Genomic DNA, 18,737 nt, shown 5'->3' with positions numbered 1-18,737 from the left:
GAATAGAAAAGTTCAGTGTGAATCTGGGAAAAACAAGAAAGTGGATATTGATGGTCTCTCCGGCTTGAATCTAGTTCCTCCAGGTCCCACATTTAATACAGGTTACTCTTGAGTTCACCTTTGGGTTCTACTTTGGGATTACTGGTTATAGTTGATAGCAATGGCAGAGGCTAAGTGAGGCATTAGACCAAAGGACCCCTTTTCTGTCCTTTTTTTTAGCAGTAGATGAGAAATTCCCTCTGCCTGGAGTGTCCTCCCTTCTTCCTCCACCCAATCTCTGATGTCAAAAATATACCTATTCTTTTTTCAGGTAAATTTTATTGTGTATATTTAAGGTAGACATGATGTTATGGGAAACATAGAGATAGTAAACAGTTTACTATAGTGAAATAAATTAACATACCCCTTATCTTAAGTCACCCATTTTCTTTTGGTTTTGTACCAAAAGTACTTAAAATCTGGTTATTTAGCATGAATCCCAAATACAGTTCAACCTTACTTCCTATAGTCCTCATGCTGTACATTAGTCCTCTAGATTTGTTCTATTATACCGATTGTTTTGATCTTGTTGTTCATTAGATCTCTAGATTTGTCTAACGTTCTTCAAATTAGAGCTATTCTTGAAGACCTTGCTCAAATGTCACCTCTCTCAAGAAGGCTTCCCTGATATAGTCAAGCTGAAAATCAACTTTTTCTCTTTGATCATCTAGGGCACTCCCTAAACACAGCACATTACCTTTCATTAGACAAGTAATGATAAACATACTATTGAGAATTAATGATGTGCTACAAGAGAGTGTACTTTATATGTCTCCTCTCTATCAATCCTCAGAGCAACTTGACAAAACAGGTACCATTATTTTCCCCATTTTATAGATGAAGAAACAGCTTCTAAGAAGTTACAAAATAAGGAAGTCACAGACAGCTGAGACCATGGGACCAGGTTGTCTAGCCCCACGTGACTTCAGCTCTTTGAGCCTGTCCACCAGAACTTTCTGTGATGATTAAAGTGTTTCATATTGCTTTGTCAGTATGGTAGCCACTAGTCCCCTGTGGCTAGAGTACTTGAAATGTGGCTAATGCAATTCAGGAATTGGATTTTGAGTTTTATTTAGCTTTGACTGACTTAAATTTAAGTAGGCACATGTTGCTAGGAACGACCATATTGGACTCTGCAACTCTCACCCACTCTATGTCATGCAATACAACAGCTATTTGTACTCAGTTCATATCACTCAATTTGAACTCTGGGCTCTTTGAAAAAACAGGGCTCTCAGGCTTCCTACAGAAATAGGTACTGAGTGCTCATGGTAGGCACTCAGTACCTATTTCTGTAATAAACTGTTTGCCTATGGTCTCCATGATGACCTGAGTAAAAGAGTTGCTTCAATCATGAAGCTGCTGGTTGACCCAGAAAAATCCCCATATCACCCATGGGCCTCAGGTGCCTTATCTATAATATGGAGGACATCAAGTTCAACTTTCAACAGGGCATCTTTAGCCCGGTAAGGTCTTACCTGTGTGGAGAGTCGGGGTCAAAGCAAGTCTGAGTGACATCAGTGATTTTAGGGTCACAGCACTCTCCACCATCAAAGTTGAACCGTTCATAGTTGCAGTCCATGTCACACACCCCGTTCTGTTGCTTCTTCATGAAGGCGGGGTGGCGCAGGTGACGGCAATCCCCACCGTCATGGCCGGTCAGCGTGTGGTTGCACTCGGGGTCACAGTTCTCATCCCCAATCTTGCTGATGTCACAGTTGGCCAGGATGAGGCGGCGGCGAAGGGAGGAGTTGCTCACCTCCAGCACCTTCAGCTCCCAGGAGATGTTGTAGTGCTTGAAGGCCTCAGCCAGCTGCTGGTGCTGGAAGTCCACCTGCTCACGGGTCACCATCGGGTTCTTATGATCATCTTCATAGAGGTTGACCACGCGGTAGCGCACCACCTTGGGCTGGCGGAAACTCGGGAGCTGATTGTAGCTGGCGATGACCTCTGCGTTGTCACACAATGTCTGTCCGCACAGAGGAGGCTCCAGACTTGTGTCCAGCAGAAAGCCGTGGGCATTGCTGAATTCCACTTTGGGGCTGCTGCCATCCTTCATGGGGGACCAGGCATGCTTCACATTGTCCCAGTTCTCCTGGAGGAGGAGTTGAGGTAGAGCAGTGTGGGTGCCGTGGGTTTCCATGTCAGACAGTATCTCCCGCTGAGTCCTGGCCACCTTCCACAGACTGAAGTGCTCGATGTAGCCCCGGTAGTTGTGATTCAGGGCACTGCCCCCTAACATGAGCACTTTGCACTTCTGGGTCAGTGGGCTGAATATGCCACCCACTTGCTCCCCAGAGGTGGCCACCTGCGCACCATTTACATAGAGCTTCATGAACCGCCCATCATAGGTGGCAGCTAGATATACCCACTGGCCTGGGAGGTAGCTGCGGTGGGCATTGATGGTGGTCACTTGCCAGGCCCGGTCTGTCTTCAAGGAGAAAAAGTAGCGTGGGTCTCTGTTGCCTTGGTCACTGATGGTGTGAATGCCCACGACCCATCCTCGGTCACGTGAGGTATAAGAACATTTGTCATACAGCCCTATGTGGCCCCAAAAGAGAAAGATTAATAAATAAAGGATGGAAAAGGAAGGGGGGTTAATTTATTTTTCTCTGATAAAATTTGTATCAGGTTATCCTAGACTCATCGCTTTCCAACTGCTCTGTGGGATCCTAGCACTGCCTCTGGGACCACCTCGAGGGCAAGGCAAGGGCTGGAGGAGCTGAGAGAGTGCATAAGTTGGGTTTGGGGCATTCTCATCACAACTTTAACCTGCGAAGTGTAACTTTTATTAGTTTTGAATATGAAGCATACAAGAAAGATTTTTGTTTAAAGAAAGGGTACTTCACCTAATGAAAATGCAACAACAGCAGCAATAATAATAAAAATCTGAAAACCATTTTCCAAAGCTGTTGGATGGGGAAGAGGACTTCGTAATTAAGAGGGTGTTTTAAGTGTAAGATAATATACACGGTGAAAGGAGAAACAGAGGGAGATGATAATGAACAGAAGATGCTCATTTAGAAGGGAGGTCCCTACAACAGTTATCAGAACTTTGAGTGCACATCTGCCATTAGCAGTCATTAAATGATCAATGGCATTAAATTGTCAGGAAAGTTGGGGGATAAAAGTGAGGATCAGGAGCTGAAAAGCTGGAACTTCATTCTCTAACAGGAATCTTGCCATTTATCCCCAAAGAAAGAAAACACACTTCAGAGCTAAACTAGAAAGGTTTTCAAAGATCATCACCACCAAACTGTTTGTTTGACAGGTGAGAGAGCTGAGCCCCAGAGAATAGAAGGCATTTGTCAAGTCACAGAGTCATTGACAGTATATATATATATATATTTAATAATAATGAGCAAAATCTCCTAAGCCTCTATGGCAGGCCAGACATTGTGCTAAGGTCTGTATATGCATTAACTTAATCCATGTAATATCCCTAAGGTGGTGACATTAAGTTTCTCATTTAACTGATGAGAATATGGAAGTTAAAGGAGATGGAGAGACAGGTTGAAGGTCAACTGCTTGGTAAGTGGATCCTAGATCCATCAGACCCTTAGATTCACCATCCTAGGCACTAATTTTATAGCAACTCTCCCTGCCTCACCAAAGTTATCAGGCATCTGGGCTATGCCACCTACCTGGGGCATGTCACACATTTGAGTTCGATATTTGAGGAAGTTCCAAGCCAAGCATCTCTATAGTTACTCTGGGAACCCCAGGAAGTAGGTTAGCGGATTCTCTCTGGATCAAATTATCTTTATGCTCACCAACCCCCATTTCCTAGCCTTTCTGGAATATACCCAGTGTCCTTGGCACAGACAAAGCTGTTGGATGGGGAAGAGGACTTTCTAATTAAGAGTGTATTTTAAGTGTCAGATGATGTATGAGGCCAGGTGGGAGAAGAAAGAGAGGGAGAGGAGAGTGAATAAAAGATGTTCATTTAGAAGGACAGTGACCGCTCTCAGCTGGAGAATTGTCGTGGTCACCATAACTCTGGGAGTTCACCTGCCATTAGTGCTCATCAAATGAGCATGGAGAGCTTCTAGCAAAATCAATAGAGGAGGCCCACACAGTCTTCACTCCTTTGTGGGCAGTGGGAGCTTAGAATTGGTGTAAATCTCTTTGTTAGCAGCTGACATGGCCAGCAGTCTTGGCCTAGCATCTATGCCAATCTAAATCTCTCCTCCCACTTCCTGCTCAACCATCTTTCAGGAAATGGCCAGAGTCTCCTTATAAAGTCATCCTGCTTTTACCATCAGGACAACCTTAATGAAGCACCAAGTGCCTCCTCTGATGTCCTCTGGGTCCTGATCCTCTATCTGGTAAAGGAGGGGGTTAAGTGAGGTTCTGTGTCACATACTAGGTCCAAGTCTGATTTTCTTTATTCTAGACTTCCCAATGACTAACATGCAAGGTACCTCTTTCAAGAAGTTCTTCCTGACTGCCCTGTGAATAGTGATTATTCTCTTCTTTGAACTCTTTTTACTTTTAGGAAACTCGACACGTGCACTTCGGTTTTGGCGTTGTCTGTGTTCTCACCATTATCCCCTCTCTGCTAAACTGTATTCTTCTCGAGAGCAATGGTTATGTCTGTGTCATTCCAGTAACCTGTCCAGCACCTTGCTACAGCAGGCATGGGAATGATTCTACATAGAGCAGGAGATGCGAAAGGGTAGGGATTTTAAGGACAAACAGAATCAAGGGCATTAACTTATGTCTCTATAACTAAAGTACAGAGAGAATCAGAGAATAAAATGTATTCTTGGTAAAGTAGAAAGATCAGGATCTTTGGACTCACGGTAATTTACTTTGAATCTTGACAACAGCAGTTACTAGTTGTACAAATGGGGCAAAATTGCTTCACCTCTAAGCCTTAATTCCTTCATCTGTATCTCTAAATATATTGTCATAAAAGACATAGTGAATATGACATCCTCCGCATACAACGGCTGTCCAAATGAGAGTTCATTGTTAAGATGCTGAAGGGTTCAGGGGCAATGTAGAGGATGAAAAGGAGTGAGGAAATGACAGGAAACAAAATACAAAGGCCAGAAAGAGAGGGTACCCTGAAGGCATTTTGCCCGATATATCAAGAAGGAAGGCTCAAAAAAGCCCCGGTCCTCCTCAAACCCACTGGCAAACCCTTCTTAGAAATCATAGATTCCGTCAGCTTAGATGATATCATGAGACTACATATTAAAAGCTGCCTCCCCACTGACTCCTTCAAAAGACTAAGATCCAACTCCAGATTTGAAGTGAGTTGCCCCAGATCTATCTGTTGCTGCCCATTATGGGAACCAGTGAGAGCAGAGGTTCCTGAAGCCATGACATTCATGCTCTTTCCCACCTCTTAGCTCACCTTCTGTCTCTCCCAACTAACCCTATCACTCATGAAAAGAAAATGAATGACCTTCTAACGAGAAAATTAAAATCTAAAACAAGATCCTTTTTCCCTCTCCTTCTCTGTCTCTCTCTCTGCAGGTTTTTATTTTGCCAGGGGCTCCAAGTCCCTGGTTTTCCTGTTGCCTTTGGAAGGCAGCTAGCCTAGTTAGCAAGGTAAAATGTTTACACATCTGTAGGGTGCTCTCAGTTCAGAACCTTGCCGGGGCTTGGGACCCAGGCTCAGGCCACCTCTGTTTGCAATTGAGAGAAGGGGGAAGAAGTGAGAAAAGGCAGATTCTGCCAAAGAGCTAAGAAATAAGGGGTGGCTTAGCCATGGGAGGCAGAGAGGAAGGGCAAAGAGAGGGTTTTCAGTGGAACCAAAAAGAAACACATTAAGGGAAATGAGAACCTTGAAGCAGCGGATTCACAAGTTCAGAGGGAAATATTTACCTGGAGTATAAGTAGTGAAAGAAAATCACGGAGCTTCCATAAGGTTGGGGGAGTATAGTGGCAATGGGGTTTTATTTCTATATGAAAATAACTTAATCAACAGTAGTCTTATTTTAGGGTCTGAAAGGGAAGCATCCCTGTATCACCAGCTCAGAACCAGAAGTTTGGCACCAGAGATCAGGCTTGACTTGCCAGGTAACCTTGCCTGGGACAAGTCATACCACCTCCTCTATGCTGCTGAACCTAATTTCCCTTCTCTGTAAAAGAAGGGGTCAGGATAAAAATGATCCCTTGCTAGAATTTAAGAGCTCTTTTGTTCTCTGTTAGAATGGTTCCTTGTAAGGAGAAGGTGCTCAAAAATATGTGTTGATTTGAATTAGATGCCTTATGTCATTCCCAACTCTTGCATGCTTAGGTTCTGTCTCCCCTGAGGATCTCTATACAGGACACAGAATGCTCTTCTCTGGAGGACACAAAAGAACACCCACATCTCCACACTGCCCTTCCTCACAGTTCTCCATGAAGATATAGGCATAGTAAAAAAAAATGGTGCAAATGTGTCTGAAGTCAGCACCATGTGTGTGGGACTAGAGGATGATCCCAGGGCATATAGTCCCATGTGGCAAGATGGAAGGCCACATGCAATTTTGCACACAATCTACATATAATTAGCATATGTCTGTCTCAATGCTATAAGCACATAGAATTAGACAATGAAAGTGTGCAAGAGTCCCTCTACAGAAGTGTGTCTGGGCACACTGCACACAGGGAGAGGCTGAGGTGCAGCAGGAAAGGAGCCTGCCCTGGTCCTCCTGTGAAGGTACTATCGCTGGAACCCTGGCCAGCTGATCTTTCTAATGCACCCCATCTTCCTGCAGCTAGGCTGGATGTGAAAAGGGTTCTATAGGCCCCCAGAAACTTGATGTCTCTTTTTTTTCATTGCCTCTTTTTCTTATCTATGCATTCAATCTCATCCCAGAAAGGAATATCATTCACCAAAGAAAAAAGCTCAAAGGCATGGAAAGAGTCTCTCAGAACCTTGGCTAAGGCTGTACAAAGTGTGGGAGAATACTCTGAGAATTAGGGGTATTCTCTAAAGATCATCACGGTAGATATTACCCCAAGGCAAGTCTGTCTGATGACCCCATGCCACTCAGGCATATCTTCCTCCTGTATATTCCTCATACTCCTCCCCATTCTAAAACTACCTCATCACCGAGTAATTACTCATTCAAGATCTGTGCTTCCCACATATGTGGCTGTTTGCTTCATTTATAAATGCCCAACATCCAACCTGAAGTCTGGTATGTTATAAGTGCGCTGTAGAGTTTGTTATTGAAAGTTAAAAATAAAGAAAGAAAGGGGGGATTCTTCCCTATTTCTGCCTTCTCTATAAGAGTATCTTACTCTTTATTGAGAACATGCTATCGTTTACTCTATGTTAATTATCTTGCTTAATCTTCACAACAAATCAATCAGCATTGTTCCCTCTTCAGGGTAGACTGATGCTCAGGATAGGGAAATGGTTGCCCAAAGCAACACAGCTCAGAATCCAGGTCTATAGAATTCCCACACCCAGGCTCTTAGTCATGGTCACCACATTAAGTGCCAAAGGCCAAATGTTTTGTTGTAGGCTGTTTAAAGGTATGGCCCCCTCTGGAAAGATTTCTGTAAGTTCTACAGCACCCACACAAGCAAGGTGAATTGAATTGAAAGCCAGGAGGCTGCTGTCTTTATCATTCTACTGTATGGACCTAAACAATTAACTAAGAATCGATGGTTCTTTATTACTAAATAGTAATCTATTCCACTGGGCTCACCCCACTTCACTAGAATCCAAAGTTTGTCCAGGCATAGTTGTCCATCTGGAGTGCCTCCTCGAGCTTGTCCTTTGGCATCTGGACTTCCGTTACTGGCCTACCTGCCTGATGGTTTCTGACTCAGGTTTCCTCTAACTTCCAAGGTCTACACTGATTTTTCTTCCCACACTCTTGGCTGCCTCCCATTTTCTTTTTCATTGTGTTGGACTAAATTGTGTTCCACCAAACTTCATATGTTAAAGATGTAACCCCCAGTACCTTGGAATTTAACTGTATTTGGAGATACAGTCTTTTAAAAGGTAATTAAATTAAAGTGAGGTGATAAGGCAGATCCTAATCCAATTTGACTGGTGTTCTTACAAGAGGAGAAAATTAGGACACAAGTAATACAGAGAAAAGACTATGTGAAGATACAAGGAAAAGACGACCATCTACAAACCAGTGAGAGAGAGAAAAAAAAAAGAGAGAGAGAGAGAGGTCTTGGAAGAAACAAACCCGGCTGACACCTTGATCTTGGACTTTTGATGTCCAGAATTTTAAGAAAATAAATTTCTGTTGTTTAAGCCCATCAGGTTGGGGTCCTTTGTTATGACTGCCCTAGCAAACCATCGTTCAACCAGTTTTCTAAGCTCTGCCACTGAAATTTTTCTAAAATCTATCTTATCTCCTAATATCTGTTCCCAGTTCAGAATTTTTCTCTTGTTACAATGCAATGTCTCAATTTACTCAATGGGTGTTTTGAGTAGAGCAAGGTGTGTTAGAAAGATAGCAAAACTGGTGGTGTGTTTATCACATACAGGAAACATTCCTCACTGGGGAGTGGGGTTTCTGTGTTTCTGAATCACCTGCTGTGTGTTGGGCATGTGGGCAGCAACTTCCCTCTCAAGGTGTCTCCTAGAATCCTCACAATAATCTGCTACAATAGGTACTATTTACAGATCAGAAAACTGGAGAGTCAGAGAGGCGAGGTCCCCTGCCTAAGGTCCCACAGCACTAAGGGGTAGGAAAAACTGGAATTTGAGTCTCCTAATTTCAAATTCGAAAGCTCCCCCACAGTTGAGGGGGACTCTAGCTATGCTTTCTTCCTGTGGTCTTGCCTAGGATGTTTTCCTGGGAAGCTTTAAGTCAACATAAAATTATCTCTGATAACATTTGACTTTCTGCCATCACCGTCTGGGGGCAGGGAGGGGGGGCTGAGATAATTAGCAAAGGATGGCAATTTATATGCAATTCGTGTTATTGTTTGTTTTCTGTCATTGGGAGAGCACATATAGAAGGAGAAAAAACTCTACCAGGACATTTCTTCTGTGAAAAAGTGGTATTTTAAAATAAATAATGATAATAATAACAAACACTTTCTGAAAGCCTCTATGTGGTAGTCTCTTTACTAAGCACAGACTAAGTGGGATTTATTAGTATTTTTTTGACAGATAAGGAAACTGAGATGTAGAAAGGTTAATTGATTTTCCCTCCAAGGATCCAGTGAGGGATTGGGAGAATCACGATTCTAACTCTCATCGCTCTCACTCCAGAGCCAAAGCTCCCCACCAAGATGCTTTCCATGATGGATTGGTGTTCTCAGTCCACCATGAAGGCTGTAATGTCCAGGTCTGCCATGCTGTGCTGTGGTCTCTGGGTGAGTAGCTCTCCACTCTGGGCTTCCTCACTTCCTTTCCTTAGGATATGAGAGTGTTAGATCCGGTCACAGAAGTCCCTTCCATATACATTCTGTGATTCCAAGATCCCAGTGACTCCAGGTATCCCAGCATTGGTTCCCCTGTGGGAGACATAAGGTCATTGCAGGGCAGGGTAAAAGGCAGTTTCAGACCCTTCAATTAAAGGATGCCCACTAGCTGTGGGACATTTGCCAGGAGAATACAAGAAGAGGTGAGAGGATGAGGGGATGAAAGGGGGAATTTAGGTCAACAATCTGGTTTCTTTCATGAGGCTAAAAAAATTAAAAGCTAAAGGTTGGAGCTGGTCCCTTTTTTGTTTTGTTTTGTTTTGCTTTCCCTTCCATGATTTAATCGCTAGTATCAAAGCCACAGAGGAATGCTTGAGAGAGCAATCCTATGGAAAGCTTTTATCTGTCCAGAGGAGAGTGATTAAAACAGACAGATTTGGGTTAAGTATACCCATGGTCCCTGCACTTGGTTCAGTCGGGGGGAGACCCACCAAAATGACCTGGAGGACTCAGCACCATCAGGCATTCAGAGGAAGGCTGGGATGTCACTGAGGAGGGTACTTGGGGGACGGCTCCTCAGCATCCTCATCCCTCCGGGTCCACCCTGGGTCAAAAGATTTGCCTTAGGCTCAGTGAAAGGAGGAGGCTTAAAGGGAGACATACAGGACTGGAGGATTATACCAAGTTATACTGGGTTCTGGACATCTCTGTATCTTGTACAACAGAGGCAGGAACATTGAAAGTAACCACATGGAACAATTCTCAAGGTCAGGTTAGCTCAGGTGTTTCCCATGTGTTGGCCATGCAAGTGTAGGAGGAGGACAAGACTGCCCTTCTCAGGATGGCATGGAGCAGTAGACTGAGCACCCTCGATGGCACCTGTCTCTGCTCTCCTGCCTGTATTCTTTTTCCTTGCCAGGAACTGTTACCTGAAAGTACCCTGACTACATGGGTCTGCTCACCCTTTTTACTAGCTGTGTGACATCAGGCAAGTTAATTCACCTCTCTGAACCTCAGTTTTCCCACATATACACTAGGATGAAGAATCTTATTCTGTACACTTTACAGATGTCTTCTGAGAGAGAAAAGAGATAAATGTATGCATATTTCCTTGCAAACTATTTAAGGCTATCCAGATGTGAGGCAAGCTTGAGAATAGTATGCCTGAGGGTTCCTGAAACCCGTAAGTTTTAATAATACACAGACTTATGTGATGCATTTGTGACAGCAAACTGCTCTTGAGGGCTCAAGGTGCACCAGTAATTCCCTTTGGCTCTTGTGTCTCCAGTCTTCCTCCTTTGCTCATGTGTAAGCAGTCTGCATGGACATAGAAAGGTTGGGGGATTACAGGCCAGTAAATCTGAGTTCAAATGCTGGCTTTGCCATTTACTAGCTATGGATGGAAAAGTCAGGGCACCTTTCCCAGTATTAGTCTCCCCATCTGTAAAATGGACATGATACATCTTCCTCTGACAGTTGTAGTGGGGGAACTAATGAGAATACAAATGTGACAGCACTTGGCACATGGCCACTGGCAACAAAACAAGTGTTACAACACATGGACAGTGGCATGAGGCTGATCTGTGTATCTCAGCTCTGCTCCCTGTTAGCTGTGTAGCCTTGGGCAAAATCTCTATCTCCTTGATAGTTTCCTCATATGTAAACTGACAATAACAAGCACTTAATAAATAGTGCCATTTCCACGATTTAGTAAGAGAATCCAAATACTCATTTGCATAGAAAGGGATCATTGTAGCTACACTTTTCAAAAATGTATATTAATAATAAATATCTTTCCGGCCAGGCAAGGTGGCTCACGCCTGTAACCCCTGCACTTTGGGAGGCTGAGCTGGGCGGATCACCTGAGGTCAGGAGTTCAAGACCAGCCTGGCCAACATGATGAAACCCTGTCTTTACTAAAAATACAAAAAATTAGCCAGGCATTGTATTGCATGCCTGTAATCCCAGCTACTCGGGAGGCTAAGGCAAGAGAATCGCTTGAACCCGGGAGGCAGAGGTTGCAGTGAGCCGAGATCGCGCCACTACATTCCGGCCTGGGCAACGAGAGCGAAACTCCGTCTCAAACAAACAAACAAACAAACAAAAAATAATAAATATCTTTCCTTCTTTTTCAGAATTGGGATTATTTCCCCCCTTTTTTGTGCTGTTAAATACACACATAAAGTTTTCTTTCTGACACTGTTCTCTGAAATGAAGATGCATGTTTATTCCTCTCTTTTTTCACACATTATTGATGAAATCAGTGCATCTAAAATTGGTGCACATCAGCGTAAGAAAGGAAGTGGAGAAGGACAAGAAAAAAAGACCAAGAAGAAAGAAGCGGTGGGGGATGGGGTCAATGAAGTACAGTATAGTTTTGTTCATCCTTGAAGGCTGCACAGCACAAACCAGATCCTGGTGGACTGAGCAGGGCTGATGTTGGGGCTGTCTTGGAAGAGAGATCTTTCCTTCAGTCATTTCCATAACTTGAGAATCTACAAGCTCCTCTCTCCACTCACTCATCAAGCCTTGGAGACAATGATACCACTTGCCAGAAAATGGTCAAGGATCAGTTCATCCTGCTGTCATATCCTGCATGGCAGCCCCAAGACTGACCCTTCACCATTCATTGAATTAGGCAGAGTCAGGGCTGGAAGTTCTCTTACTGGTTATTTAATCATCCCCTTTCACAACTAACCTCATACTTGAATCACCTGGACAACATTTAACACATGACTGACTGCTCATATTTCCAGGCCAGCACAATGATTGGCAAGTAGAAAGCACCAATTAAGTTGACAAAATGCTTATATGTATGCATGTATTTAAGGGGAAATAAAGAAATGCATGTGAAGGTGTTTGCATGAGTGAAAGCACAGTGGACAGTCTGGTGGTGAAGAACACAATTTGGGAGTGAATACAGCTGTTTTAAGTTTTGGCTCTGTGATGACCTTGAAGCAGCTCTGGTTGGAAGGATGTAATAATACACTGTTCATAGAACACTTATCAAAGTGCCTGGTGTACAATAAGCATCCAAGAAATGGGCATCATGAAGGATGTATGTGAGGAAAGAAAAACCAAATGCATGTGACAAGTATCAGAGAAATGAGACAGAATTGAAGAAGGAGAGAACTGTTTCTAATAAGCTCAGAAACATATTTTACATGTCCCTACAGAGCCACATGGACATGTAAATTTAATGTCACTAATAAAAATATTGGGGGGGGGGTCTTTCCTCTCAGTACTCCAGAGAGCAAGACATCAATAGCCATTAATACTATTGGAGAAGTAAAGGAAGCTTCCCTGATACGATAACTTTCTCTCAGTTTTGCTATAATCAGACCTTGGCTCATCTTGTCAACTCCATTTTTATCTCTCTGTGTAACTTTGCTTGTGTGTATGTTCATGCACATATGTTTAAAGTTTAAAATAATATATCACATATTGCCTAGCATAATGGTGGTGCTTAGTAGGTGCTCAACAGACTCTAACTGAATGAATGCTGTATATGTAGTTATAAGGATACTATAGCATTCTATCCACAAGTTTACAGACTAACAGGAGAGAGAGATATTTATCTTTCCAAGCTGGGGTGTGAGATATGATTTCAAATATCAGCTCTGCTACCATGGAGCAGAGATTAGAGCAAGTCATAATTTTGGTCTGAGCTTTTCTTCTCTTACTTGGTAAAATGAGCATCCTATTATGCACCATAAAGGGTATGAAAAAACAGCTGGTGCTTAATCCATCATCATTACCATTATTGGAAAACTCTTCTAACTGGCCCATGGTCCAGAAGTTTCATCGCTCCCTGATACAGACTGTGAAGCATCACCAGATTTATCATCTTAAAATCCTATTTTTCACTATTCCCTCAAACAGACAAACCTCTTTCTCTGATGCCCTCCGAGTAAAGCCAATATCAACTCCACATTTCAGAAATTGGTCTCAACCTATCTCTGAATATGTAGACAGACCCCGGTAAGATTTCCTTGCTTTGGCCCACACTGTTTCCTACAGGTGGAAATATCTCCCTATTGTCCCTGTCCTTTCTCTTTTCTGATCTTCAAGACCAATACCAGTATTATTTCTTCCAGCAGACCTTCAGTCTTCATGAGTCTCCACCATCAGTTATATAAATGTTGATAAGCACCTGCTATCTGACACAGATGTAGTCAGTCTTTGACCCACACATCTTTCTGTACCAGCCACAGGACACTTGGGCTGTTTCTTGATAGTTCACACACATAGTTGTTGAGGGCATAGCGTCTCTTTTCTCCTGAGTCTTTCTGGGGTCCTAATACTGTTTTTGGTTGTTTAGCTGTTGATCTATTTTTTTTTTTTATGGCAACGATCACTGTTGACAGCATGACTCATTTCTGAGGTCAACCTCCAATGGTTCTCTCCCCCGCTAGACTGTAAGCCTCATGAGAGCACAGAGTACATGTCTGTCACCACCCTGTATCACTATATAGAGCCTGTATCACTATATAGAACCCTCCATATTGTGGCTAGGACATAAGACCTCAATAAACGCTTGCTGAATGGATAAATAAATGAAAGATTTATGTGCCCAAGGTTTGTGAGGAAACCTAATTTGGGTGGATTTTTAGGTTTCAAACAATCTTTTCTTCTTCTTTTAAATTTATATTATTGTATGTTTAACTGACAAAAGTTATGTATATTAATACTGTACAACATGATGTTATGAAATATGTATACATTATGGAATGGCTGGACCAAGTTAATTAAGTATGCATTATCTTACATGCTTATTAGAATTTTTGTGGTGAGAACACTCAAAATCTATTCTCTTAGCAATTTTCAAGTGTGCAATAGTAACTATAGTCACCATGTTGTATAATAGATCTCTCGAAGTGATTCCTGCTGTCTAACTAAAATTGTGTATCCAGTTTTCAAATGCTCCCCTCAGTACTGGAGGTCACCCTGATTTAGAGGCAAGAGTGGGGGTCCTTGTTACATCATATAAGCTCCTTCAACTTCCTGGCCCTCGATTTTTCCATCTATATAATGGGAGGTTGGCATCAGTGGTCACTAGGTTTGAATGTATAAATAGTGAAAGAGTAACAGAGAGTTAGGAAAACACAGCTTAGCTGTGTGTTGGCAAGAACTTAGGCAAGTCACATTCTCTCTCGGGTGTCCATTTTCTTATTTGTGAAAGAAGATGACTGTGGTAAAATAAATTCTACCAGTTTTCTTAAAAATGCAGAGAAAAAAATTTCTATATAGAGGGTAATAAGACATGAACTTGTGCTTTAATTTGCCACTATTAATCTTGGGCAAATTTCTTTTCATCCACGGTCACTTCATTACTTTCATGAATTAAATATATATATAATTATGATTTATGATTGCATTGTTATAAAAATAAATGTAATTGAGAGGCTGGATTCCTTATTATAGACGTATTATTACTATATTATTTGTTCTTCTGATTCTAAAATATATTAATTAATCTAAAAGAAATCCATTAATTCTAAAAGAAAGAATTAATCCATTTTTGCAGTTTAACAACCATAGACCTCAGGCACTGTGCCAACTGTGTCTCCAGATGAGTCATCAGCCTTGTTTTCATCTTTGGACCTTGGTTCCTCATCTGCCGAAGAGCACTGGGAGGAGGAGGCACTGAGCACCTGTACCCAATGTAAGCAGCCAAGAGGAATGGGGAAGATTCCCACATGGGAAAGTCAAATGATATAAATTTCATACCTGATGCAGGCCTACAGCAAGTTGTATAAAAACACAGCCCACACAGTGTGGGATGAGCTCTGGAGAAAAAGCTCCTCTCTCGGATGAGCCTGCCATCACCTCATCTTGGCCCACACAGCCTAGGGTGAGCCTTTCAGGAGAAAGATGGCAAAGGGAGATAAGAAAGGGACAAGGCCAGACAGGCAGATCTCTGCTTTGCAGGGCTGGTGCCCTCCAGAATTACCCTTCTAGTCAGGGAGAGCGATGACAGCTGATGCTTACCGAGTGATTACTATGTGCCAGGTGTTGTGTGAAACTCTTTGCCTAGATAACTTAGGTAACTCTCACAATAATGCGAACAGGGAAATATTATTATTATCACCATTTTACAGATTTTACAGATGAGAAAACTGAGACTCAGAGAGTCCAAATAACTCGCCTAATCCTGAGTAACCTGTTGGCCAACTGACAAAGATGGGGTTTAACCCCAAGCAATCAGATTCCAGAATTCACATTTTAACTTCTAAATATTTCTGCTTAGTCAGGAGAAAGCTCACTATACCAGGACAAGGGGCTGCTTTTAATGATAAATAAAGAGAAATAAGTCGAGTTCTATAGTAGAGGTACAAGCAAACAGAGCTCAGCAGAAGGACTGCTTGATTCTGACAAGAAGGTGCAGGGAAGTTTTCCTGGATGAGTCTCAAAAGAGCCGAACCTTGCATGAGGTACAGGATTTGGGGAAGGAGAGGCTGGGCCAAGACTTTCTAGCACAAGGTGAAGCATGAGCAATGGCAAGAGCTGTGAAGTCCGCCTAAAGGTAACTCTCAAGATGAGAAAGACATCTGCTTTTGATAGGATTGAGGGTGCACAGAGTAACTGAGGGAAATAAAGTACAATGGCTGTCTGAGGCTAGCTCACAAAGGGCTGTGAATGACATGCCAAAAGATCTAAAGTTTCTTCCATAGAAAAGAATGAATCTTTGGTGTTTTTTGGGCAGTCCACAGGGGTGGGTGGGGATCATTAGCTGGGGATTATATGGTATCCCTTTTGACAGTCACTGAGCTAACAGAGCCAGGACTTAAGTCTCAGGACTCCTGTCCAGTGCTCATGTGGCAATCTGGAGTCATTTAGCCTTAAGATTCATTACTGAAGAGGGTGAAATATGAGCACATTTTCAAAGAGAGAGGTCTGATACACTACTAAATTTCTATTGTTTTGACATCTGTTAGAAAATCATAAATTATAAATAACTCAAAAAACCCTTTAAGGCTCTAAATGGATAAATAGTTTTTAGATGCTCTTTGGGGCTTCATAATTTAAATTTTGTTCCACTAGGTAGAGGATGATTAGTTCAGCCTTGATCCTGGTCTCTAGCTGACCTTGAGCAAATGTCATCTACCTTCTGTCTCTTGGTTTCCCCATCTATTCAACTGAAGGAGGATGGAGAGTTGGTCTTCAGATCCCTTGATTTCTCTGAGAGTCTATCTCATAAACTCCTTGAAAGAAAGGGATTTTATCTCCTTTGACTTCATATCCTCATTGATTAGCTTGAGATCTGATACATGGTAGACTGTAAAATATTGTGGAATTCATGGTACAAACTAAATTTTAAACTCAAGACTCCAGGGATCTTTAAGGGACTTTAAATCAAAAGTTTGGAAGTGGTGACTATTTTTTAAATAAAAAAAGGTATAAAAACAAGCAGATCAGAAATCAGACAGGTTAGTATTTCCTCTGGCTGTAAAAGATGCTCAGAAACTGAAAGACTATGAAACAGAGAAGATTGATGAGGAGGAGGCCGAGAACACTGTAAGGTCAAGGGGGAAAACAAATGTGAAAAAGCATAGAGAGAGAAATATGTGTTTTAGGAGTATCAGGTGATTCCGTTTAATCAGAAGAATCCATGTAAGTCAGTGGTTCTCAACCATTAGATTTTGCCCACAGGGAACATTTGGCAATGTCTACATTTTTGATTGTCACAACTGGGGAGGAGGGTGTGGCTACTGTGTCCAGTACCTAGAGGCCAGGGATGCTGTCAAACTCCTCAACAAGGAATTATGCATTCCAAAATGTTAATAGTGCTGAAGTTGAGAATCCTGGTGGAAGCAACGAGGGAAAGTTATGGTAGTAAACAATGCTTAGGGAGGAAGGTGAATGTGAGGCTGCAGAATTTAGACCCAATCTAGACAGGTTTATGGTGGAGGAGTTAGAATATGCACTCTGAAGACTGCTTCCACCACTGACTTGTGTGGACCTTGGGAAATTCACTTAACATTCCTCATCTTTCATCTGGAAAATTGCAGTAATAATAGTACCCACCTCAGAGGGTCATGGTGAGGATTAAAGAGTTAATGTATGCAAAATTTTATGAACAGTGGCCGACATATATAATGCATTAAATATATTAGCTGTTATGCATAGGTAATAGGGAGCTACAGTAGACTCAAGTTCAAGAGAGCAGCAATAGCGGCTCCTCAGTTGATGATTCCTTAGAAAAATGCTTAGAGCTGCATGATTATCATGTGACTATTACATCCACCCAATTAATAATCCTTCTTCAATCAGCTTCTGCTTCAGATGACACTGCAGGCGGATGTGTTTGGGTTTGTCTTGCTGTCTGCAAGCAACTCCCTGTCTGGGCTTTGTCTCCTAGATATCCACAATGCCCAGGCCAGCATCTGACTGCCTCTCCAGTTCAGGCTCCCCATGGTTTCAATGAATAAGGAGAAGGAGATAGAGAAAGTCAGACACGAGGACAGACGGAAAGATGGAAAGGCAGGAAGCCTTCTGTGAAAGCTGCTGCCAGTGATACACACTGTTCACAGGGATCCCAAGTATAGAATCAGGGGCATGTTTCAGACGCTTGTTTGAGCTACTGATACTGTTCTTTTGGAACTCTTGTTTGTAAACAGATATTTCTGCTAACACTGGGCTTTGTAAGGGTGGACAGAGTCGGGCGGTGGGGGGGATGAAAGTGGGGGCTGGAGAAAAAGGCAGGTTGTGTCCTAGAGCCTTAGACCATGTGTTTGTTTTTGAGAATACAAAGACCTCACTGTATTAAATGAAAATGCTTGTTTTACAAGGCGAGTGGGAATATGATAGGTACATGTCGAAAATGCTTCAGAAACTGAAACAACCTCATGCCACAAGGGTGTTCTGCTACATCATACATCCAGAGGCATACACCGAACGTGAAGGCTCAGCATCACTAAACAAGAGCTTTGGGAGGCTGTGGGAAAAGAGAGTCCCAGAAGCTAAGTGACTGGCAGCTCCTTTCTCTGGTCTCACCTCAGCCTGCCCTTTCTCAAAGAGAGGGCTCCATTTCAAACTTTCTATTGGTTTTCCAGCACCTGCTAACCTGAGGGTAGAAACTGTTACTGATCTAAAATACTACTGTTGATACAGGAGCCTCTGGTAATCTAGATCCAGACTTAGAGCACTACCAGGAATATTTATAATGATAGAACTATGCAGGAAGAACACTAACTTTTTCAAATTAGTTTTCAGTGAGTGGTTTTCACACTCTACTCTGTGGAAGCACAAGGTTCAGTGAAGATGTCTCAGGGAATTTTTTTTTTTAAGAACTCACAGTGCCATAAAAACAAGAATTGGAATCTCCTAACTCTTCCTCCAGTCCTAGCACAAAG

At 42.4% G+C, this 18,737-nt stretch overlaps 1 protein-coding gene across 2 annotated transcripts in view; it reads right to left on the bottom strand.

Annotated features, from left to right (window-relative positions):
- The window catches only part of PAPPA (pappalysin 1), a 247,697-nt gene that overhangs the window by 212,267 nt on the left and 16,693 nt on the right, over nucleotides 1–18,737 (bottom strand). Inside the window, exon 2 of one of the 2 annotated variants that reach the window (XM_003911313.5) lies at nucleotides 1,518–2,580. In XM_003911313.5, the coding sequence (XP_003911362.2) occupies nucleotides 1,518–2,374 (857 nt within the window). In that variant the 5' untranslated portion in view covers nucleotides 2,375–2,580. Of the gene's footprint in view, nucleotides 1–1,517; nucleotides 9,475–18,737 lie in introns of both variants that reach the window. The other variant, XM_021927804.2, reaches the window with a different exon arrangement.

The sequence above is a fragment of the Papio anubis genome, chromosome 13 (genome assembly GCF_008728515.1).
Source record: "Papio anubis isolate 15944 chromosome 13, Panubis1.0, whole genome shotgun sequence".
In the NCBI taxonomy this organism is placed as follows: Eukaryota; Metazoa; Chordata; class Mammalia; order Primates; family Cercopithecidae; genus Papio; species Papio anubis.
Note: the sequence above shows the minus strand (reverse complement) of the source record. Positions and strands in the feature narration are given on the sequence as shown.